Raw genomic sequence first — 22,017 nt, 5'->3', positions numbered from 1 at the left:
GCGGGGGGCGTGGGGCCTGTCCGGGCCCAGGTTGAACAGCGCAGAGCCCCAGTCCCCCCTCGCATCGCCCCTTGTGTGTTTGGCTGCTCAGACTGGCTCAAAGCTCGTTATTGCCGCGCTCTTTGGCTGCAGCGAAGTTGCAAACATTGCGCAAAACCTCCTTCCCCGCAGCTGTCGGCAGCAGGCCGTTCCCCCCGGCTGCCCCTCTCTGCAGAGGATCAGCTCCCCTGTTTGTTTAAACCCTGCGCTCTTCCCTTCCGCTCCACGTGATGCTTTGGGCCAAACATCGTCTTAATCACCCCTGGGCCGGCGCGCACTCCGCAGAGCTGGTTGCGATTCCTCCAGCATGATCGTCAGCTTGACGATCCGGGCGCTCGTGATGCTCCCCTTGGGGTTCTGCTGGCCGTCGGCTTTCCAAGAGGTGAGTTTGACCTCCAGAAAACGCAGTTTCCAGGAAGCCTTTTTTTTATTTCTAGGAAAAAGAAGAAGAGACAACACAATACGTTCTAAGCCAAAATCCATCGAAGCTCACTAATCAAGAAGATAAAGCTGTTTCCTCTGGGTGGCTGTTGTGCAGCCCATGCTTAGTGCAACATAAAGCCATGAGAACTTGGCGTCGGTACTAGTTGAGTTGTTCGCTGGCGTTCCTTCCAGGTTGGGTTCGGTTAAGTGATAGTCTTGTATCCACTTGTTTTTTCTTAAAAAAATGTAAAGCTGTTCTTCTTCTTGCAGAAATTTCTCGGCACTTTGGATGTGGAAGATGTTTTCTCTTATTTTGGAACCAGCTCGGTGTCTGATGGTATGCAGGGCTCCTTCTTGGTTTTGGAACACGTCTGTCAGTTTATTTCTAATCCTGTGCATTTGATAATGCTAAAAACACTTATTAATGAACCCTGATCTGACAAGCATTTAGCATTTCTGAGTCACATTAATTAGTGAGTTTCAGTGTGTTTCAGTGTGAAAGCGGTTGAAGAACTGGGTCGGTATTTAAAATCTGCTGAAGGAGATATGATAAATCTTTTTGCACATTTCTCCTATGGTCCTTATTCTCTGTGTTTTATTGTGAGATTAGCAGTTCCAGGTCTCCTGGGTGAGAAGCTTTAGACTAAGAATAGCTTTAAATGAACTTGATAATTTTTTTTAAATAAACAGGTGGAGAGAGTAGTATTCTGGGTCTGGATTGAAGGTAGTTCAGAGTAAAAATACGCTTTAAATTCTCAAATCCTTAAAGCAAGGATGTTGTCTGCTTGTGAGTTCACCTAGTGCTCATCCCAGTGTCTCTGTCTGGATTATGATAATTCTCACTCAGTAATACTTAACATCTGAGGAAGTAAAACTGCCTCAGCCTTTTGTTAAATGAACTGTTCTCCTTATCAAGAGAGCAAAAGCACCGAGAAATCAGGAGCCAGTTTTAGAGCTGTTGTCTGTTCCCAATCAGATTATCCTCGCTTTGGAATACATGAAAGCGTAGAAGTCTGACCATTGATGCGGTGAGCCTGAAAGGCCACAGTTGTCATTTGGAGAGTATTTTTTCCTAGGGAGACAGATCATTACGTTTGTTTTCTGTGTATCATCATTTCTCATAACTGTTCCCCTTGTTCTGGTCTTGTTTCATGTCTTTCAGTACCTGAGTTTATTGTTGCTGAGCCAACTTGCCCTTGTAAAGAAGAACAGATCAGGCTGATGTCCTGTCAGATTCAACATTGCTTCATTGAGGCCTGGGGAGAACTCTATGCTTTTGAATTTCTAGAGGACCATGCCCTCCTTTCCTCTTCCTTTGTGAGCAATCAAGTGGTGAACTCTTCCTTTAGCTTACTGAAGCGATACTCAGGCAACTGCTTTGCAGGTGGAAATCCACTGCAACCTCCTGGGGCTAAGTGTAGAGTCACTTACTGTGAAGGGCAGCTGGTGAGTATGCACTGAACTTATTCTTTCAAGCGTTTACAGCCTTTGTAGGTTTGCAGCTTGATGCACCAAGCATGTGTGAACCATCCATTTAATAAATCTGAGCATTACAAAGGAGAAACAGGAAGGATATGGCATGCAGTTCTCCATTGATAGCAAATGCCTTTGGAATAACTCAGAGATGGAATTTCATCTCCTTTAGCAAGGAGTCGTCATTACAAATGAGGAAAAGATTCATATCAGGCCTGTCAGAAGCAAAGATATGGCCCTGCTGAAGGACCTCGGCTTCTCCAGACCCCACATTCTCTTCAGAAGTGCTGCAAGAGAGGAAAATACAGCAAGAGGTAACATACATGGAGAGGAAGCCCTGCTTGTTATGCTTGGAAAAGCTGTCTCCTGGTAGTGGGGTTGCTTGCATGAGCTCAGAGGAAAAATCTTTTTCTACAAATATATGAGTATACTTGATAATGTTCCTCACCTCATTGAGGTGTAACTAGTGTGTTTTCATTTAGGTATTTGTTATTTTGATGGCATGAGTGTGTTATTAAGGATGCTGGCAAGTGAAAGAAACCAACAGAAGTGGGAAACCTGAGCAAGCAACTGGAGGAGTGGTCTTCCAGCTGGATTATTCTAGTCTTTCAGGAAAAGGGAGTGGATCTGTAGGACTTTTTATGTTGTCTTGCATTTTGAACTCCCTGTGTCCCTTTGTCCTGTTCAGCAGGGCGGTTTCCTTCTCGCCTGCAGAAGAGGGCTGAGGGAGCTGTCAAACATCTGGAGCTGATGGTCGTAGCAGGTCCAGATGTTTACTTGTACCACAAAGAGGACACGGAGCGATATATTCTTGCCAACCTGAACATTGTGAGTAGCTTTCTGTTTGGATTGCTGTCCCAGTGTGAGAGCTCACAGTGTCACAGGCTGTGTCACAGGCAGATGGACCTCTGTGAGTGCACTTTTGGAGGTGTTTATGGTTACCTGCTCCTAGTGCAGAGCACTGATTATGTGCAGGGTGTTCTTCTCTGCTTCCCTTGCCACTGCATGGCAAGCTTTCCCTTGAACAAGAAGCTGCACAAGGAAAAGAGGATGTTAGAAGCTTTAGGGTTGTAGCCTTAAAGCCCATGTAGAAAATGTAGCTGTTCATTTCATTACTAATATTGTTGTATGTTGGATACAACAGCAAGAGTTTTATCACCAGAGCCTTGATCCAGTCCCTGTTGCTTGCAGTGAGATTGGACAAGATCCACTGAATTAATCTTATGTTTTAAATTTCAACTTTTTATTTCTATTACAGGATTTCTCTGTCTCCCTTTGCTATTATTAAGAATTTGTTTGTGCATTTTCTGTGTGCGTATATTGCAAAAAAGTCTTTAGCTTTCACTCTCCTACCCTAGGAAACTCTTTTCTATGCAGATTTTTCTTTCTGCTTCAGAGTGTCTGACAAGTCTAACAACAGTTCTCATCTGTTGACAGATCTATTTACATTTGTAGTGCATACTTTAATATTGTGCTTCCTGGTGATTTTATAGTTGCCCCTTATGGTTATCAGGTGTGTTACCTTTGTAGTGAGTGCAGCCCTGTTATTGGGAACAGTGGGAGGGAACAGGTAGTGGGAGTCACCAAGGTGCCTTGTTTATTGAATTCTTTTTGTCTCTTAACAGGGGGCAGAGCTGCTGAGAGATGCCTCGCTGGGTGCTCATTTCAGGGTTCATCTTATGCAAATGCTTGTTTTGAGAGAACCAGAGGTAAGCAGGGAGGACTATGTTCAAGCGTTGTCCAAGGGGTTGGTAAAAGCTGTATGAAATGTGCAAATGTGCCTTCGCTCTAGGCAGAGGTAAACATCACAACAAATATCACCTCCTCACTGATGAGTGTTTGTGAATGGAGCAAGAAGGTCAACCCCCAGAATGACTCTGACCCCCAGCATGCTGACATTGTCCTCTACATCACCAGGTACTGAAGCTCCCCTGCCCTGGGAGGGGACTGGAGACAGGGCTGATGGTATCCAGCTGTTAGTGCAGTGACAGTGATTTGCACTGGCTCTTCCAGCAGCTGGGCATCACAGAGGCTTTGGAAATGGGTTGATTCTCTTGGTTGGTGTTGATTCTCCTGCCCTTAGTCTAATTCAGTTAGTCAGAGGTGCTGTTTCTTCAGTTTCTGAAGGAACCGGAATATTCCCCAAGCACTGACCAGCCAGACTTGAGCGGACATTGTGTGCTTCCAGAGCAGCACAGCCAAACCCACTGCAGCTTTTTGTGGGCAGAAAAGTCGAACAGTAACTGGAAGTGAAAACCCACTGGTGTTTTCTATGGAAGATTTCTAGTGCTGCTCTGACTCAGACGTTTTGTCTGACTTTCAGGCTCCTTGCTCTAAATTGCCTTGGTTGAATTTGTCGAAGGCAAACTTTTCTTGAGTGTAATGGCCTTGTTTAGTGCTCTTTCTTCAAAGAGATGATGATACTGCTCTGTCTTCTGCAAATGGGATTAGGTCATTTTATTCTGTTCTGCTTGTCTGGGGTCATGGGGATTTTTTAAATCTAGAATTGCCACAGATTTTGAACAGTGGGCATTTGTGGGACCCTGCTGCTACCATCTTGCCCCAGGGAGCTCCATGTGTCAAAAGAAGTGTTAGGTAGCTGGCAAAGTTATATCAGGAAGGTGCCAATAAATTCAGTTGAATGTCTAGACCTGACTTTATTAGCTGCTGCAATGTTTCTTTGCTCTTTCCTCTGTCTCTGTCTCCCTTACTTTAGGTTTGACTTGGAGTTACCTGATGGGAACAAGGAGCTACGTGGAGTGACTCAGTTAGGTGGAGTCTGCTCCTCCTTCTGGAGCTGTGTTATTACCCAGGACACCGGCTTTGACCTGGGAGTCACCATAGCCCATGAGATTGGGCACAGGTCAGTAGGAAAGCCCCAGAGGAGCCCAGTTGTTTTATTCAGATAAAAACATTTCCCAGTTTAAAGGATTCAGAAGGAGGAAAAGGTTCTCTTGGCATAACAGGGGATTTCCTATAGGTTATTCAAAACTTTTGGAAAGAGTTCCTTGCACTTGTATTCCTGCACGCTCAGTGACAATTAGAAGCTGCAAAGAGGAGAGAGAACCTTTGTGACAACAGTAGAAGGAGAGGCTGCAGAGGGAGCTCAGCCCTTGCTTAGAAAAGAGAGGCTCTGAGGGAACCCAGCCTCTGGGTTTCTTCTCAGGGCACTGTGATTCTTCTGTTACAGTCTTGGAATCCCCCATGATGGTGAGGGGAATGGGTGTAGCAGCAGCGGTTACATCATGGGTTCAGCAGGAAACCACAACAGCATCGACCTTGCCTGGTCGCAGTGCAGCCGAGAAGAGTTCCTGGCCTTTGTCAGGTAAGGGAATGGTCAAGTTCTGTGTGCCTTTGTGGGAGTGTTTCCCTGTGCTGGGAGCTTGGGAAAGGGCAGGGAAAGACAAGGAATAAAATAGGACATTCTTGGGAAACGAGGAACTGTTAAAAGCTTGGGGTTTGTTTATTTCTTATCACTGTGTCTGTTGCTGAGGTTAAACCCAGTTTTTACTTCAAGTAGCTGGAAGTTACTTTGGTTAGTGACTAACATGCCTGGGCTGTGTTGGACTTCTCAGACACTAGCTCAGCCTGGAAATTTAATTTAAAATGTCAGAGCATCTAGGTTTAAACAAGCATTGTGGGCTGTCAGCTGGCTGGGTAAAGAACAGGAACGGGTTTCTGTTATAACTTCATCGGCAGGGAACTGTGAGCATCTCCAGGCAGCTGCTGCAACTAAATCCATCACAGCCCACAGTGAGCATGTGTTGTCTGGGAAAGCAGCAGCCAACTCCCAGAATGAAACTCAGCACAAGTTTGCAAACATGTCATTGTCCTTACTGCCCACAGCTGGGAAAGTGATATTTCTTATGTCTCTATCAGCACAGGCCAAACAAACTGCTTAAACGACCTGCCGGACATGGACGGCAGCATCCCTGGATGGAAGCCTGGCTTGTACTATGGAGCAGATGAGCAATGTAAAATAGCCTTTGGGAGTGTTGCTACAGCATGCACCTTTGCTGACAGCAATGTTGTAGGTAGAAAGTTTGTCTGTCTTGCTAGGGGCAGCAGGGAAGTGTTCTGGAGCCAAGATTCAGGAAAAGGGAGCTGGTGACATTTTTATTATAAAGAGATGGAAGGTGCTTACTTGCCACAGATTTCTTGGCAAAGTACAGACCTTCAAAGGCTTTTAAAATGTTCCCCTTCTCTCCATCACATCCTTCGTCCACATAAATCTCCTTTAAGGTTTGCACAGTAGCCAGAGTCTTCTGTCCAAACAGGGGCCTGGCAGTGCTAGTGCTGGGTACATCTGCTCAGGGCCCTGTCTTAGGGAGCTCTTGTTCGTTGGATTCCTTCAGCTTCCCCACCATTGCTCAACTCCCCCTGTCTGAGAAATGCAGCGTGGCTAATAGCTGCCATCTGGACACATTGTGTTAAGGAGGAAGCACTAAAGTGGAGGAAACTTTAATTGCTTCAGTTGATCATCTAGCTTTACAGCTAGTGGTGATGGTCTTTTGATGTGCCCACAACATTTGCCCAGTAGCAGGAAAAATGAAGAGACTTGCTTGTATGGTTGGGTAGCTGTGGGGAAACCAAACATCTGGGACGTGCACCATTTAAACAGAGCAGCTTTTGGGACTGCTGTGTTGATGAGCCTAAGTCACTCCCTGAACTCCCTGATTTTCTTGTCACACCAGGACATATGTGCAGTTCTCTCATGCCACGTGCAACCAGGAGACAAATCCAGCTGTACTCGGCTTCTTGTTCCCCTTTTGGATGGTACTGAGTGTGGAATCAATAAGGTAAGGAGGCTGCTGATCTGATGATCAGAAGTGGAAGTGGGTGTTATGGAGCTCATTAGACAGCAAGACATTTGTCAGTGGCTGGCAGGTACATGGCACTTGCTGCCCTTTGGCCAGGGAGCTAAGGCCAGACACTCCAGTCACAAACTGGTACCAGCTGATCTTGGTGTTTTCACCTTTTTTATATCTCTGGAGTAGCTTTGCAGCTCTACAGCCTAATATCTGACCTCTCCTCAAAGGCTTTGCTTTCCACTCAAAATGATCTATCAGCTCTTTGTTTTAACCCCAGCCTCGTGTTAGACCATAGTTAGGAATGGGATTCTTCTAGGCTCTTATGAGAAGGTGCCTCATTCATCTTGGGATCCTCTATTGCAGTCTGGCTTGCAAAAAGATGGGGATTTGTGCCACCCTTGTAGGTCCCAGCCCTGCTGAGTTCACTGTGGTGCTGCTGCCATTTTCTGTATTCTTGGTCTTAGTGGTGCTCCAAGGGACAGTGCAGCTCTCTGGAAGAACTGAACCCCACGGCTGTAGTCCATGGGCAGTGGTCCGTGTGGAGCCCCTTCTCCTCCTGCTCCCGCAGCTGTGGAGGTGGAGTTGTGATAAGGCAGCGGTTCTGTAACAACCCCAGGTAAGAGGTGGGGAGTTTGCAGTGCCTTTTGGCTGATTCAGGGTCACGGGGTCTGAGTATTGCTCTTTTCTTGGGACAAACCTGCCTCTGCTGAGTTGTTCTTTTCCTGTCATTTCCAGGCCTGCTTTTGGGGGGCAGGAATGCCGTGGCGCCAGCATCCAAGCGGAGATGTGCAATACTCAGGTAGTGGAGCTCATCACATCTTCTGAGTGTTTTTTTTAATGCCATTTAACCCTTTGAGAGCTGTGTGGTTTGGGACTGTACTTCTCACAGCTGACTGCTCTGGGAAGGAGGACTAAAGATCTGGCATACAGCCTCCATCTGTCTGACAACAGGAGAGGTATTTGTGTCACTGTGTCTGAAGACAGCAGTATTCTTTCATAGCATTGTTCACGTGCAATGAAGCATTTTCTCTATGCCTTCATAGCAGGACAGACACTGAGAAAATAGTGACTCACTTAATGATAGTTTTCTTCAGAGGGACATTCTTGTATTGTTCCTATTTTGCTTATCCATTTATTTTGTATAAATAGCAAAGGTATCAGCTTCCAAACACAATTCTCTGCATATCCCGCAGCCTCCCTTTAAAGTGGTTCTCTTTATTTGTGGTTGTTTTGGTGTTTTACGTACCAGCCCCACTGCTTTCTGCCTTCAGCTAGTGGGTAAAATGCTGCTTGGGACTCTGTGCTCAGTAACTTCCTTTCATTACCCATACAATTCTCTCTGGGATATAGGCCTGTTTGATGACCCAGCAGGACTTTATGGCTGAACAATGTGCAGCAACAAATTTAAAGCCACTATATCTCACTGTAGAAGCGCCATCCTTTTATACCTGGACTTCTGCTGTTGGCTTTGCCAAAGGTGAGGAAAGACTGAGAAACCGTGGTGTCTTTGTGAAGGGCAGTGCTCATGGACCTGTGTGTACTTCGAAGTCAAAAGGCTGTTTCACTGATTCTTTTAGTTTTCACATGAAACCTGGATACTCTTTCTGTCAGATCCTTTTGACTTCTCATTGCTTGACGGTCAGCCACGTGCCTTTCTGAAAGAGAAACTCCTTCCTTCTTCTGTCTGCCTCCTCCAGGGGACATGCTGTGCAAGCACATGTGCAGGGCCGTCGAAAGCGAATTCATGGTAAGCCGCGAAGACAGTTTCATAGATGGAACCAGATGTGAGCAGGATGATTCTGAGCACCGTGGGGCTTTCAATCTGTGTGTAATGGGAAGCTGCAGAGTAAGTGACTGGGGAATCCAGGTGAACCTCTGACATGTAATCTGCCCCCAAGGGACCAGTTTACTAGGAGCAGGGGAAGGAAAAACAGTGTCCCAAACAACAGAGCGAGCTCTTCTCAAAAGAAGAGAGTTTTGTTCTTAGCTTATTGGATGGAGTCCAACAAATCTACTGTTCTGTCTGTGCATCCAGTGCCAATGCCCTCTAGATATAAGACATTCTGTTAATTATGCAGTAAGTACGTAAGGCTGTTTATCCCTAATCCGGGAAGCAATTGGTTTATGCGTTGGTTGAGGAGGCGTCATCAGCCGTTCAGTTTGCATGGTATCAGTAGCCCTATAAAAAGCTGACTCTACTGGAGAAAACTTACATGATTTGAACATACCGAGTCAGTGGCAAAATAAGGAGTAAAACCTGGGAATTGAAAGTTGACAAATGGATTGTTGCAGTATCACTAATCAAAACTGAAGTGTAACTTTTTTTTCTGGGTTGGACGTGAGAAGGGCATTCTTTTGTGTTGAACTTGAGTACAACTCCCCTGCACTGTCTGCATTTTAGTAACTGCTCAATGCTGACCCGGTTGTATGTTTTCTGTTTCTTTACATTCACAGAATACACTTTTAAAATTTTGTTTTTCTCATTATCCTCATGTTCACGATATTTTGTAAAGCGTTTCCACCTAATGAACAGCAGAGGGTGTAGGCATAATCTGATTTCTGCTGTTCTATTGGTGACAGTGATAAATATGCATGTTATGGCAGCATCCAAAGCCTGGAATCAGTGCCTCTAGCATAAATTCAGCAGTTGCACATGTTTTGCTGCTAAGCCTGCTGAGATCCTCCTGTAGCTTTGTGTAAATTAGTCTTATTGTGGGAAAGAGGATAGAATCTCTTTTCTGAGCTCCATGAGATTGAAGGCCAGGCTGAAGGATGTGAGCTAGGTTTGGGTTTGGGGAGCTAAGGATTCCTTTAGAACCTACCATTCATGTTTACTGTTCTCCTGGGCTTTTTTTTTTTTCCCCCTCTCCCCCCTCCAAAAAGAGTTCGTAGAAGAGAGAGAGTGCAGAGCCTTTGTTTTAGGTCACAGGAAGAAATCTTTCTGGGCTGCTTCTTATGAGAAAGAAAATGTCACACAATTAATGAAACCTGTGCTCTAAGCTAAGACTTTCCAGTCCCTGGCTTTGCATACTGCTGTACAGTGGTAGATCTGGGTACAAATGCATCTTTGTCTGTGTTGTCATCTTAAATTTGAATTACAAATGAAAAAGGCAGTTTCAAGAATTCAGGCAATGTTGCTTTCATTTGCTTGTTTTCCTCTCAGAATAGGCAAGTCTTGACAGACTCTCCCCTTTGCTCAGGCATTCGGGTGTGATGGCCAGATGGACTCCAAGAAGATAATGGACTCCTGCAAGGTCTGTGGAGGTGATAATACCACTTGCACCAAAGTGAGTGGATCTTACACAGAAGGAAAAGCTAAAGGTGTGTAGTCCTCACCCTCAGGCTCAACATTATGGTACTGTTTGTGTGCATATTTAGTGTTCATAATCTTATTTCTGCTGCTGCTGGATTTTATTTTATGGAGGATATGGCGATGATGTTTGGGTAGTCAACAGAGAAGGCAGCTAAGATCTGTAGCAGGGAAGTAGCTGTTGTGTAGGCAGGGTGACTTTTTTGGTTATAGCTCTTCTCTGGACATGAACCAGAAATGTAGCCATTTGGGAAGTCCAGCAAATTACTGGGAGCTGAGGGCTGTGTCAGATGCTTCACGAGATGTTAAACATCCATTTGGGAACTGATCCGGCTCTTGCAGTATCGCATACAGATATTAGCAGAGAACATAAAAAGAACAAAAGAAAGATGAGAACAGGACACTGAAGTCAGTTCAGTTTTGTTTGCTGTATTCACTGTCGCTATGTTCAAGCCAAGCTGATAGAGCTAAGGTCAGTGTGAATTTAGCCCACTGGCCGTCACTATTGTATCCTTATTTTTTTTTTTTTTATATTAGCTATTAACCCCTATCTGCAATTAAGCTTTGTTGCTGCCTGTGAGGCTTGTCCTCCAATGGATAGTGTGCTAGTAAGGTGAAGAGGGGTTGATCTGTAATCCCCAGCCTTTTTAACAGAGGTACAGTAATGGAAGGTGACCGTATCTTCTTTCTTTCCTTCCTTCCAGAGTACGTCACGTTTCTGTCTCTGCCTTATAATGCCACCTTGGTCCATGTTACCAATCAGAGACCACTCTTCACACATTTGGGTGAGTTGAATGAAAAGGAGAAGAGAGACTGCAGGCAGGGCTAAAACAAGCTTGTAAAAACAAGCAAATGGAATTTGGGAGGAATGTTCTTCATGATGCAATTTGTTTGTTGGATGCTCTTCAGTGGGAAGTGGTACAAGCTGTGCTCTTTGGGATACCCAAATTAGATCAAACTGGTTTCTAGCAAATGGGCAGTCTGTAGCTGCCAGCACCAAGGGATCCTGGTGACCACATCATATCTCTTAACCTCACTGCTGCTTTTGCTCCTCTAGCTGTGAAGGTTAAAGGAGAATATGTGGTTGCTGGAAAAGGAAAAATCTCTCTGAATGTCACCTATCCGTCAGTTCTGGAGGACAGCCAGATCAAATACAAAGTGTTTCTCACCAAGGATAACCTGCCAAACTTGGAAGAAGTCCATGTGGATGGGCCAACACAAGAAGAAATTGAAATACAGGTAAATTAAAATAGCAGACTTGGAAAGAGGCCAGTCAGGACTTGGACAGGCTGAGTTTGTGTAGCGCTGCTGCAGTGCAGAATCCAGGTGTAGTAGGCTTCGTGTCCAAGGCCACTGGAGATTGTGTTCACTAAGAGTGATAGTGTTGCTCTTCTTGAGAAAGGTTGAAGGTTTGCTGCCTGCAGGCTTTCTGCGGGTGTGGGGAAAAGCATAATGAGTTGAACCTTTTGCTTGGCTTAATCTTTTTTTCCAGTGCCCTGTGCATAGAATTCACAGGGTGAGCGTCTGACTGCATCTGGCAAGAACTGAGAGTCATAGCACAGAGACTCAGGATTGGATGGAAGAGGGGACTAGCTTCTCTTATCTCCATCCTAAGAAATAAGACTGAGTTGATTAGTGTGTTGACCACAACTTTTTCCTTCACCAGGTCTATCGAAGGTATACAAAAGAATATGGCAATGCCACCAACCCAGACATCACCTTCAGCTACTTTGTCCCCAAAGAGAATCTGACGTACGTGTGGATTCCTCAGCAGGGGCCATGTTCAGTGACCTGTGGGGAAGGTGAGGCAGCAGTACTCAATCTTTACTTTTTACAGAGATATGGGCAGACTTCTGTTTTGGCTGGCTGATAGTCACCCACATCTTTACTCCATGAGCTCTCCTGGGCTGACTGAAAGAAATGTGACATCAGCGACAGATACTTGGTTAGACCTTATTAAACAACTGAACTGAATTTAAAAGCAAATTGCTGAAAGTGAGCTGCAGTTGCCAGTGTTAAAACTGAACCAAAGGAAAGAGTGGTACAGCTTTTGAGTTAAACTAGCAAATCAGCAAATGAGCTGAATCATCAAAATGACAGTGAAAATGTTTGATCACAAAGAGGATTTTTAAATAGGTTTTAACTGAACTTCTGGTTTTAAGACTAAATAATTTTCTCAGATTTTTCAAAGCTATTGAAGACTGTAATTTAACGTTGTCTAAACATCAAAAGTCTGAGACCAAAGTGGTATCTAGTGTCTAACTAAAGCCTCAGAGCTAATTATGAAACTTCCTTCTTAGAATTCTATTCCTGTGCCATGGCTAATCCTTTCTGTCTCCCTGAAGAATTCATAATGCAGATTGTAACAGATCACTCTGGTAGGCAGTCTGACATCTTGTTTACCAGATAATACAGATGACACCGGCAAGCCTCTCAAGACTTCTATGACAAGGATTTAGAAAATACATCAATGAATACTTATGGAAGTCAGTCTATAGGACTAGTTATGTCTGGAGAGCTTTTCTCCAGCAGATTCCCCAGGTGAAGTGATTGCTGAAACCCTGATGTAAAGAACTCAAAATTCTCTAGGGCCTCCCAGCTAATGCAGTCACAAATAAAAAAATGAGAAAGCTGGGACTTAAAATGACAGGAAGTTGAGAATCTGAGCTGAAATTGCATCTTGAGAGCTGGAAGTGATGCTCAGGCGCTCCTTACCAATAGACATTATTTGAAAACAAGGAGGGTAGTGAAAAGATAACATTGCTGATTGATTCTTGACATTTGCTTCTCAGGGTCATGCTCTTTGAGGTTCAGGAATGCCTGTCTCTCTTTCTGGGTAGCTCATTCACTGCAAAGGAGACTCTTTACAGCTTTTGCTTGTAACTTCTTTGAGTTTGGATTTTCACCTGCTTTATCTGTTAGGTTCAGTATTGTTAAAAAACTTGTTTATAGCTGTAGTTCATGAATATTTCATTTCTTGCATGGATATTGATGATCACTTTGAGGACACTGGCATGGTGCTGTCTGGGTATGAAGGCTGTGTGATGATATTACGTGAGAAGTTCTACAGAATGTCATTTAAAAATGGCTGACTGCTAGAGCTTGTTTTCAGCAACTTGTTCCTCATCGGTCAGACATTGAGATCATTAGAAGTAATTTGAACCAAATTATGATTGATATCCTTGTTCTTGCAAACAGCCGGTTTAGAGCAATCTTTCCCTTTTGACAGTGGATTATCCATCAAACTTCTCATCTTCTGGGGTGTTCTTCTTGGAAAGTCACTTTAAAACTCTTGAGGAAAAGTTATAGCAGAAAGAAGGGGTTGGTGTGTTTATAGAAAGTCTGTATTCCCAAATACACCATTTTCCTACACAGATGATTTGAGTAAAGCGAAATGTCTGCATCTCCCTAGCATAATAGAGGTGAACTGTTCACTTTGTTCATAACTTCCTTTCCTTTTCCTTTTGTATCCCAGGGAAGCGACCAGTGAATCATGTGTGCTTTGACCAGACAAAGAATGAAATAACAGAGGATCAGAGGTGTCTGGAGCTCCCACGGCCCCTTTCAGAGCACAAGCCCTGTGCCATGGAGCTGTGCCTGTACAGGTTGGTGTTCTTGGAAGCTCAGCTGAATTCTCACTTCGCTTGTCCTTTCTCTGCCACCTAACCCAGTCTCTGCAGTCTCATTTGCATTGTGCAAGGTGAAAAAAAAGAGAGGTATGGAGTAGTTTCTTCCTAATTATAATGGTGTAGCAGATCCCAAACCATGTTCTGTCTTTCCTGGTCCCATGAGATGTCAGCTGAATGAATGGTAGATAGTCCTTCCAATATTTTACAGTAGTCTGCTAAATGAAAATACTTTGAGGGTATGGCCAAAAGATGTCTGCTCACATCCTTTCCAAGATTGTGCCAACAAAGATTTGATCTTATTCTGGAGGAGACCCTTGTGTTAATTAGACTGGAAAGAGGACCAAGAGCCAAGCCTGCCCAGACATTGATCTCATAGACATTTTAGCGTTTAATAAAAAGTGATTACACGGTGAACTATAGCTCTTTAGCTTAGGTGCTTTTAGTCCTAGAGAGCTGTCAGGGCAAGGACTTAAATTTCTAGAAGTTGTCCCCTCAGTCACATCCAGACAAGGCTCTTGAAATAGAGAAGCTGCGTACTCTGTATGACCCATTTCTGTAATCAGTGGCGTGAGTAATAAACCTCTGTGATCCAGATAAGAAATAGTGTGATACAATTACTTCCCATTTAGGTGGAAGGTGTCTCGGACAGACGAGTGCTCTGCTGTCTGTGGAACTGGAGCTGCCCAGCAGAATCTGACCTGTGTTCAGTTTCGCGATGGATTGGAGACTGTTGTGGATGACAGCCTGTGCCCAGCAGAAGAAAAACCCCTCTCCATTGTGCCATGTGTGGTGAATGTCTGCCCTTTAGGCTGGGACAAAGTGAGTTTACTGGCTTGACTTATTTCAGGAGTTTCACTGGGAGCTTTGTACTTGTGATCTACAAGAGGCTACCAGTTAAGAAGAACTACCTTACTACTGGAGTCTGGGAGGGTGGTGTACACCAAGAATGTCTGCCCAGTTAAAATTCATCCTGTCACTTTAGACAGCTCTGTCCCTCTTAATTTATGCTGCTGTATTCATCAGTTCATAGTGGTGGTTTGTTTAGGGCAGCTGTTGACTATGTTCCTTCTTCGTTTCTCCTCACAGAGTCCAACAAAACCAGAAACAGAAATAACCCCATGTCCACTAGGAACTACCTCACTGGCAGAGAGGTTCTGACATGGTAGGGAGGATTGCTAGCGGGGAAGAGGGCTTCTCAGCACAGGATCACTGGTCCAGATCTGTACTGGGGAGCCACTGCCAGGTTTACATTTACAGATGGGGAAGATACTGCTTTAGGCATGTCCAGTCTCAGGTATCTTTCTTCAGGTAGTGTAAATTAGGAGGGATCTTGGCTGTTGGATGTCCTTAGCTAGTCCTGATACTTATATGTTCTGCAAAAATGGAAAAAGTACTTAAATGTGCCTCTTTCTTCAGTGACAGCAAATATGTTGTAGGCTTGATCTGGAGGTATCCTCCAGCTTCATTAGATCGGGACTGGTGTGGAAAGCAGGTGCCAATGTCAGTCTGGGTCTTTTTGCTCTATTCTGAGGAGGAAGATGCACACTTACTTCAGACTTCGGAGTCACTTGGGCATATCCAACTGGAAAATCGGACCGTGTATGTCTGGAGCCCTCTAGCTGGAGAGTGTTCTGTCTCCTGTGGTAGAGGTGAGATCTCTCAGTGCTGCAGGGAAATGTTACTTGGCTGTAGATGTGAGCCCAGTGCCTAGGAACCTCAGGGACCTGCTCTTTTCCCCTCTACCATTCTAAGAGCATGTGTAGCTGTGGTCACAATTTTTTTGAGTCTGGAAGAGGCAAGGGGGCCTGTCTCAGGGAATAGTTTAGAGAGCTGTCTGGCTGCTGGTGTGCTTCAGCGCTGGGGGAATGAGCGCAATAAGCGTGCCTGGGGCTTGGGCAGAGTTTGCTTGTTTTGTACCCACAGATGTGACTGACACTGCTCGGCTTATTTTCAGCTGTTGCATGCATGCCATGGAGTAAGATCGCTTCCCGTTCTAGGTGAGACTCAGCTACAGTATGTATGTGTGGCTTTTGACACCAAAGAAGAAACCCAAGAAGAAAACTGTCATCCAGTGCCAAAGCCAGAGAGCAGGGTGGAAGTCTGTGATCTCAGTCCCTGCCCACCAAGGTAAAGCACACTTACTTCAGACTTTGAGCCAGGAGACAATGAGCCAGCGAGAGGTCTTTCCTTCCTCTCTGTCTTCAGGGATGTGATAAAGTAAGGGTCAAGCTACCCTGAGGATGTTATCTTCGTCTCCCCTGGTTTGAAAGCACAGCCAGCTGCAAAAACAGTAGCACTGATCCATGCTGAGCAAACTAACTGAGAGTCTTTCCTGGGCTGGTGTATTCTCAAGCAGAACTAAGTGAAGACTTTGGAGTTTGAGTCCAGGGAAAAACTGAAAACCTCTTGATCCCTTATTACCCTGGGCAAGTAGCAACAAATCTGTAACTGCAAAAGGTGGTGACATATTTGCCAGCTGGAGTTTCCACATAGCATCAAGGAAAGTAGCTAGAATTAAATGCTCTAAGAATCTGGAATAGCTGCTCTGAGAACTGAAGGAAATTGATTGCACTTTCCTTAGGATTTATGGTATTGCAGACCACTCTCAGTGGGGTGACTGCTGATCTCTCAAACATGAGCCTCTGTGTGTGTGCATTAACAGAATTCCAGGTGTACTTTCATAGACTGGTTGGATTTAAAATCCAGTGGAGACAAAAGACAGCTGGAGGTACTCACTGATGGCTGCGTTATTCCCAGGTGGCATTACAAAATGGGCTCATGCAGTGTAAGCTGTGGAGGAGGGGTGATGCACAAGGTGCGCAAGGGAGACCAGGGAGAAGGCAGAAGAGATTATGGCAGACAGCCAGTGTGATGGTTTGCCTCACCTAGAGGAGCAGGAGCCTTGTAATTTGGAGCTGTGCCCTCCGAGGTCAAAATGGCCACATGGGCCACAAGAGCATACACTGATGGAGAGTGATAGTCTGTGAACATGGGCGGTGTGATCTAGGATGTGGCTCAGGGCTGATAAATGGGGCAGAGCTTGCCCTGCCCTATTTGCTGTGGGACTGGAAAGCCACTGCCATCTGAACGTGCTACAGGATGCCGCTCCCAGGATGAAATACCCTGGGTTGGTTTCTGATCTGACTGTTCAGTGGTGTGTGTTTTGGAGGGAGAGAAGATTGGTTTTGCAGTTAAGCCTGTGTATGTCACCCTGGGGAAGACTGTAATGGATGTAGAGTAGGACTCAATGTATATTTTGAGTCTGTGGGTTTCCTGCAAAATGTGAATGCCCTCTGGGTCCAACTCCACACCGGCTCTGGACTGCCCAGCCTTGTTTCACAGGCTGCCCTCTAAGTACCATAGACAGCAAAGCGTGTGAGGCAGAGGGATGAAGCAAGCTGCTGAGAAGCAGAAGGGAGACGGAGGAGGGAGTTGCAGTGCATCTTCTACAGTGAGACATAGTAGGGGGGGACACTCATCACTAACTTAATTTTTCTCCTCCATGTCCTCTGTCAGATGGAAGGTAACTCCAGCTGGCCCCTGTTCCTCCAGCTGTGGGCTCGGGTTAGCTGTCCAGCTGGTCACCTGTGTGCAGATTCACCAAGGCAAGGAGATTTTGCTGGAGGAGCATATGTGTCCTGTGGCAGAGAAGCCCCTTACCAGCGTCCCCTGTGTCATCCGAATGTGCTCTTACGAATGGAGCTTCAGCGAGTGGACAGAGGTATTTGCTCCTCTTCAGATGGAGCACTTGGTGTCTAGTGCAGTGGTTTTATCGCCATCCACTTCCCTAAAGCATCCAGAGGAGAAATACCACTTCTGCCTTGTGTATTTACTTCCCACAGAAATGCTGAACTGTTTCCAGGGATGTTTTCCGTCCTTTCCACTGCCCTGTGTTTAGCATTGTGGGTCTGCTTCCTGCCTTTCTCAGCTAAGGTTTTGGCTGCAGTTTAAAAAATGATCTTTGGCATGTTTTCTTCTGGAATGCAGATCTTTTTGGATTTTTTAGGAAGTGGTTCTGCAATTCCAAGTTAGAGTTTGGAAGATCCCTTGGGAGGTGGGCCATCTTATAGCTGATGAAACTAGAGCACTGAAAGGGCTAGTGATACAACAGCATCAGTGAGCAAAAGATCAGCCCCCCAGATCATGCCTGAGCCAACAAATGTATTTATTTCTAAATACCAACTGAAACACATGTGGGTTTCTTCCTCTGCAGTGTTCAACTTCATGTGGGAATGGCATTCAGACACGGCAGGATTTCTGCCTCAACCTGCTAACCCGTAAGCACGTGAACCCCATCTTCTGCAGGCGCTTCCCCAAGGCCATTGTGGTACGGGGCTGCTCCGCAGGGCCCTGCCCTGAGCAGGTGGTGGGGACTGGGTCCCATGGAGCAGAACTGCAGACAGTGACACCAGCCGCGAATCTGACGACAGCCAAAGAGGTGAGATACAAGGACTTGGATCTTCCTCCATCTGCTGTGCCAGCTGTGCCTCAGGAACAGACACAGACCAGTGGAGGTGAGGAGGACGCTACCAAAAGGTAGAGATAGGTGCTTACTACGTGCAGCTGGGTTGTGGTGACCCTACTGCCATACAGGGATGGGAGCACGGGAGGGAATACTTCTGGTTAGGAGGGACAACATGCTGTTCCTTCCAGCATGCCATGAGCTGTCCTTGTTATCTGACCTAGGAACAATGACTCTCTCCCCTGGGCTTCCCAAAGCTCTTCTGAATTGGGACTCCTTGGGGCAGCAGCTGACTCCTCCTGTACTTTACGCAGAAGATGTGCACTTGTCTGTTCATTGTGCTGCAAAGGGAATGGGGCTGTTTTTCAGCAGCTGTAGTTCCTTCTGGATGTGTTTCTCATCTGTCTCTGCTGTACAGATGTCTGTGGAAAGCTCTTTCTTAATGCCACTGGGGTGATCAACATGACGGGTGTAGAGAGCAGTGAGTGCACTGTGGCCATCGGACGTCCTCTCAGGGAGGAGATAACAGTCACCGTCCTGGAGAGCTCCCTCAACTGCAGTGCAGGTACTGCCCAGGGCGTGCTGGGGACTAGCCTGGCCCTTTGGGAAATCTGTACCTCTTTTGCCCCTGTGCTTTTGGTGTCCTGAAAGGTTCTTGCTGCCTTGGAGCCTGTGTCATCTCTGAAAGCGTTTTACAAGTTTTTTTTGGTCCCACCAAGTCATTGCCAGATGGGACTAAGTGAAGATGCCTTTCCTCCCCATAAAAAATGGTTTCTTAACTGTTTTCTTGATAGATGTGGGCTGAAAGGACTTTATGGCGTTAAAGAAGCTGCTTGCTTTGGCCTGTTATAAACTCTCTGTAACATACCCTCTTGCTGGAATCAGTACAGTTAGATTAGTTAACTGGACCGTTTTCATGACAGATGTTGATAAGATAGGGACGAGATGCAGAAATTACTTGATTCCACACCTATATAAGATAGGTTGTGGCCTTTTAGTTAAAGTGTTTCTGGTCCCTGTGCTCATCCATTGCAGGTGAGGTCGTGCTGTTTTCTGGGCGAATGATGTGGCGAACAGGCTGCAGGAAGCTCCCTTTGTCACTGATAAATTCCAGAACGAATACACTGATTGTGAAACAGCGTGTTTTGCTGCCAGGAAATGGGGTCATTCTTCAGTACAACAGCAGAACTGCAACTAAAAAATATTACCAAGGTACCTTACTGAAAGCTTTGCTAATTGCTTTAGATTAAGGCACCCGTGACAAGGCCCACAGAGTTCCATCAATCATGGTTGTCTATGAAAATCTATGGAAACCTTGCTTCATTTTTAGCAGCTAATAAGCTCCTTCTTAAGGAGTGTGGAAATAATATTACTTGTGGACTACTCCTCCATTTTAAAGGCAAGCCCCTGCAGGTGTTTGCTGATGCTTGGAGGTTCCCAGATGAAAATCCTCAGAGAAAGTTTTCTGCCTGTGTTTAATTTAAATAATTTCTTTCTTGGAGATGCTGGACATTTCTCTGAATCATTTATTTTCTGCTCCCTTTCCCCATCTCAGACTGTGACAAGCAGCTGTTTGGTCCCCAAGGTGAAATAGTGAATCCTGTGCAATTGCCTGATGAAAGGCAAGGAGTGGTGTGTCGGACCTTCATCAACGTGGCTCCTCGGCATCGCATAGCTATCCGCGCCCTGTATATTGACCTGGGCAATGAGAGCAACCAAACACATTTTAATTACATTCTGGTGAGTCAGAAACCTAACAGGGATGATTTGTATGGGCACAGACCCATCTCCTCATTAGAGATTTCCATCCAGATGCAAAGTTCAATCACAAATCCTAGAGGGTCAGACTCTGATCTCTGTTGTATAAGTGTAGATGTGAATGAGCACTACTGATGTCTACTGTATTTCTTCTAACCTTTGTATAGGGCAGCTTTTCCCCCTGCAAGTCCGTGGTATTTTGTGGGTCCTTCACTTGTAGGTTGCTATGATACAATGGTTTGGTCTCTCTTTCTGCAGGTCCGTGATGTAAGCACCATGAAGACGATGGTGTTCCATGGGAAACAACAATTCTTCTGGCAATCAACAGGAAGCCAAGCTGAAATAGAATTTCATGAAAATGTTAAGGATCACCAAACCAGTTTCCGGGCTGAATATCGTGCTATTGAGCCCAAATGAAAGGGGCCAGGGCCACTGCACTGAGAAAGGCTGTGGTCCAGTTAGTCACTGCTGCCTGTTCACTGCTTGAGGTCACTCGAGTTGTTTAATTTTTTTTGCAACTGCTTCCCCATCTACTGAATGAGAATAATAATATCTACTGACTCATTTGGGATCTCAGTTAATATTTATAAAGGTTATGCAAAAGACATGTAACTACCAAATATTTAGCAAATAGTCCTCGTAGGGATTTTCTGTCTGTGTTGATTGGTATTAATACAGTTTACGTGTCTGCAGTTAGTGACTTGGATGCTGAAATCTCAGGGTCTTGCTTCTGTAATATGCTGATATCCTTTTAGGGTAGTCATTTAATTTCTCAGTGGCTCAGTGTCCCATTACAAACCTCTGCATACCACAAGTAGCTACGATTATGGTTTAGCCATTAAGTTCACTCTCCTGCAGTGTAAATGCCCCTTAAAACTGAGGCCCATTGAAATGCTGAAATGTTATAAAGAAGACAAAGATGTGTATGAGGACGAACTGCTAGCGTGAGAAAACTAGACGTGTGAGAACAAGACAGTTTCTTTGCCCAGGAGGGTAGTGCAACACTAGGACACTCAGCTTGAATGTTTCAGGAGTTGGCTAGATCGAGGCACTGCTGACCGGGTCAAGCCCTGGTGACAGTTGGCTTTATATGGGAGGACTAAATGACATCCAGAGGTCCCTCCCCAGCCCCCCCTTCTGTGGTTCTACTGTTCTATATCTGACAGTGATACCAGTACTACTTTTCTATGGGAAAATAAAAGAATTCTGTCTCTTAATGATGGGTTTGGTGCCAAGACATATTTACTCAGATAAGAACAGTAGCTCTGCTATTAATCTGCTTGTATCTTCATCTCGCAGGAACTGTGCAACGAGAGATTGTTGAGACTGCATGATACAAGTTGTAGCAGGAAGAGGTATTTTAGAGCAGTGACAAATATTCACTCGAGTTTGATTTAAATACATTTTAAAAGTTGTTTTTATTTAATATCTTGAACATTGGACCATGCTTTGGTCCAAATCTGTCATCCTCCTCAAAAACACAATATACTGCTTCAGGGGTCTTTTCTGCACCTGGAGCCTGGCTGGACACATCTGCCCTCGCTCTTCACGCTGGATGCAATAAATGGTTCTGCCTGGGCAGTTTTAACCCTGCTTCTGCTTTCTTTCAGCTGAATTCTCTGACGTCTTTTTACAACCGCAAAATCTTATTTTCTTCTGTCTTCTTAATAGTTGTTTTTTGCTGGTTGAGCCTGGAGTTTTTTGCTTGCCAGCCTCCAGATTTATGCTCCATTTCTGGAAGAGCTGGAAAGTAGATTCTTGAAGCGAGATCCTCAAGGAGCTGGATATATCAGCTATCCTGCTGCAGTGCGTGGGTGATGCAGGCACTGGGCCTTCATTTCCTGTCTAACAGGAGATGTTAATGAAAAGACATCCTTTTCTTAATCCTTTTTTGTAACCTTTTAGCAGATGGGATCTGTCTTCCCGCTCTGCTCTGGATCCCGGGTCTCACTGCTGTTTATTGTTCCAGATCAACTACGCAGAGTCCCTGGTCTGCAGAGATGGGCTCTGGTTACCAGCTGTATGCTCCATGTTGATTTGCAAAAAATGCAGCTGTTGTCTTTATAATTTAAGAGAATTAAGGCTCTTTCCCTCTATCATTTGTTTGGATGC

General features: G+C 45.2%; 1 protein-coding gene across 3 annotated transcripts; it reads left to right on the top strand.

Annotated features, from left to right (window-relative positions):
* Positions 1 to 207: 207 nt before the first annotated feature.
* ADAMTS13 (ADAM metallopeptidase with thrombospondin type 1 motif 13) lies at positions 208 to 21,398 on the top strand. 3 transcript variants are annotated; one of them, XM_068413852.1, is made up of 29 exons: positions 208 to 421; positions 733 to 799; positions 1,625 to 1,908; positions 2,108 to 2,249; positions 2,627 to 2,763; positions 3,561 to 3,644; positions 3,728 to 3,852; positions 4,652 to 4,798; positions 5,126 to 5,260; positions 5,815 to 5,965; positions 6,630 to 6,734; positions 7,211 to 7,362; positions 7,482 to 7,545; positions 8,097 to 8,223; positions 8,444 to 8,592; positions 9,947 to 10,067; positions 10,761 to 10,841; positions 11,114 to 11,295; positions 11,723 to 11,858; positions 13,532 to 13,661; positions 14,315 to 14,504; positions 15,217 to 15,334; positions 15,683 to 15,812; positions 17,202 to 17,406; positions 17,899 to 18,199; positions 18,566 to 18,712; positions 19,183 to 19,359; positions 19,703 to 19,887; positions 20,164 to 21,398. In XM_068413852.1, exons 1-29 carry the CDS (start codon positions 347 to 349, stop codon positions 20,320 to 20,322), a joined length of 4,206 nt encoding a protein of 1,401 aa, XP_068269953.1. In that variant the 5' UTR covers positions 208 to 346; the 3' UTR covers positions 20,323 to 21,398. The 3 variants fall into 3 exon arrangements, with proteins under 3 accessions (XP_068269953.1, XP_068269954.1, XP_068269952.1); XM_068413853.1 differs by having other exon boundaries at positions 2,624 to 2,763; positions 15,220 to 15,334; XM_068413851.1 differs by having other exon boundaries at positions 2,624 to 2,763.
* Positions 21,399 to 22,017: the final 619 nt, after the last annotated feature.

Source organism: Nyctibius grandis, chromosome 16 (assembly GCF_013368605.1).
Source record: "Nyctibius grandis isolate bNycGra1 chromosome 16, bNycGra1.pri, whole genome shotgun sequence".
NCBI classification, from domain to species: Eukaryota; Metazoa; Chordata; class Aves; order Nyctibiiformes; family Nyctibiidae; genus Nyctibius; species Nyctibius grandis.
This window is presented reverse-complemented; position numbering and strand designations above follow the sequence as displayed.

What these genes read in the sequence shown, in the direction of transcription:
- ADAMTS13 (XM_068413851.1), top strand. Translation starts at nt 347, where the DNA reads ATGATCGTCAGCTTGACGATCCGGGCGCTCGTGATGCTCCCCTTGGGG. An exon ending in GAGTTCCTGGCCTTTGTCAG is followed by an intron (nt 5,261 to 5,814) that starts GTAAGGGAATGG and finishes TGTCTCTATCAG; the next exon opens with CACAGGCCAAACAAACTGCT. An exon ending in CTCAGTCCCTGCCCACCAAG is followed by an intron (nt 15,813 to 17,201) that starts GTAAAGCACACT and finishes GTCCTCTGTCAG; the next exon opens with ATGGAAGGTAACTCCAGCTG.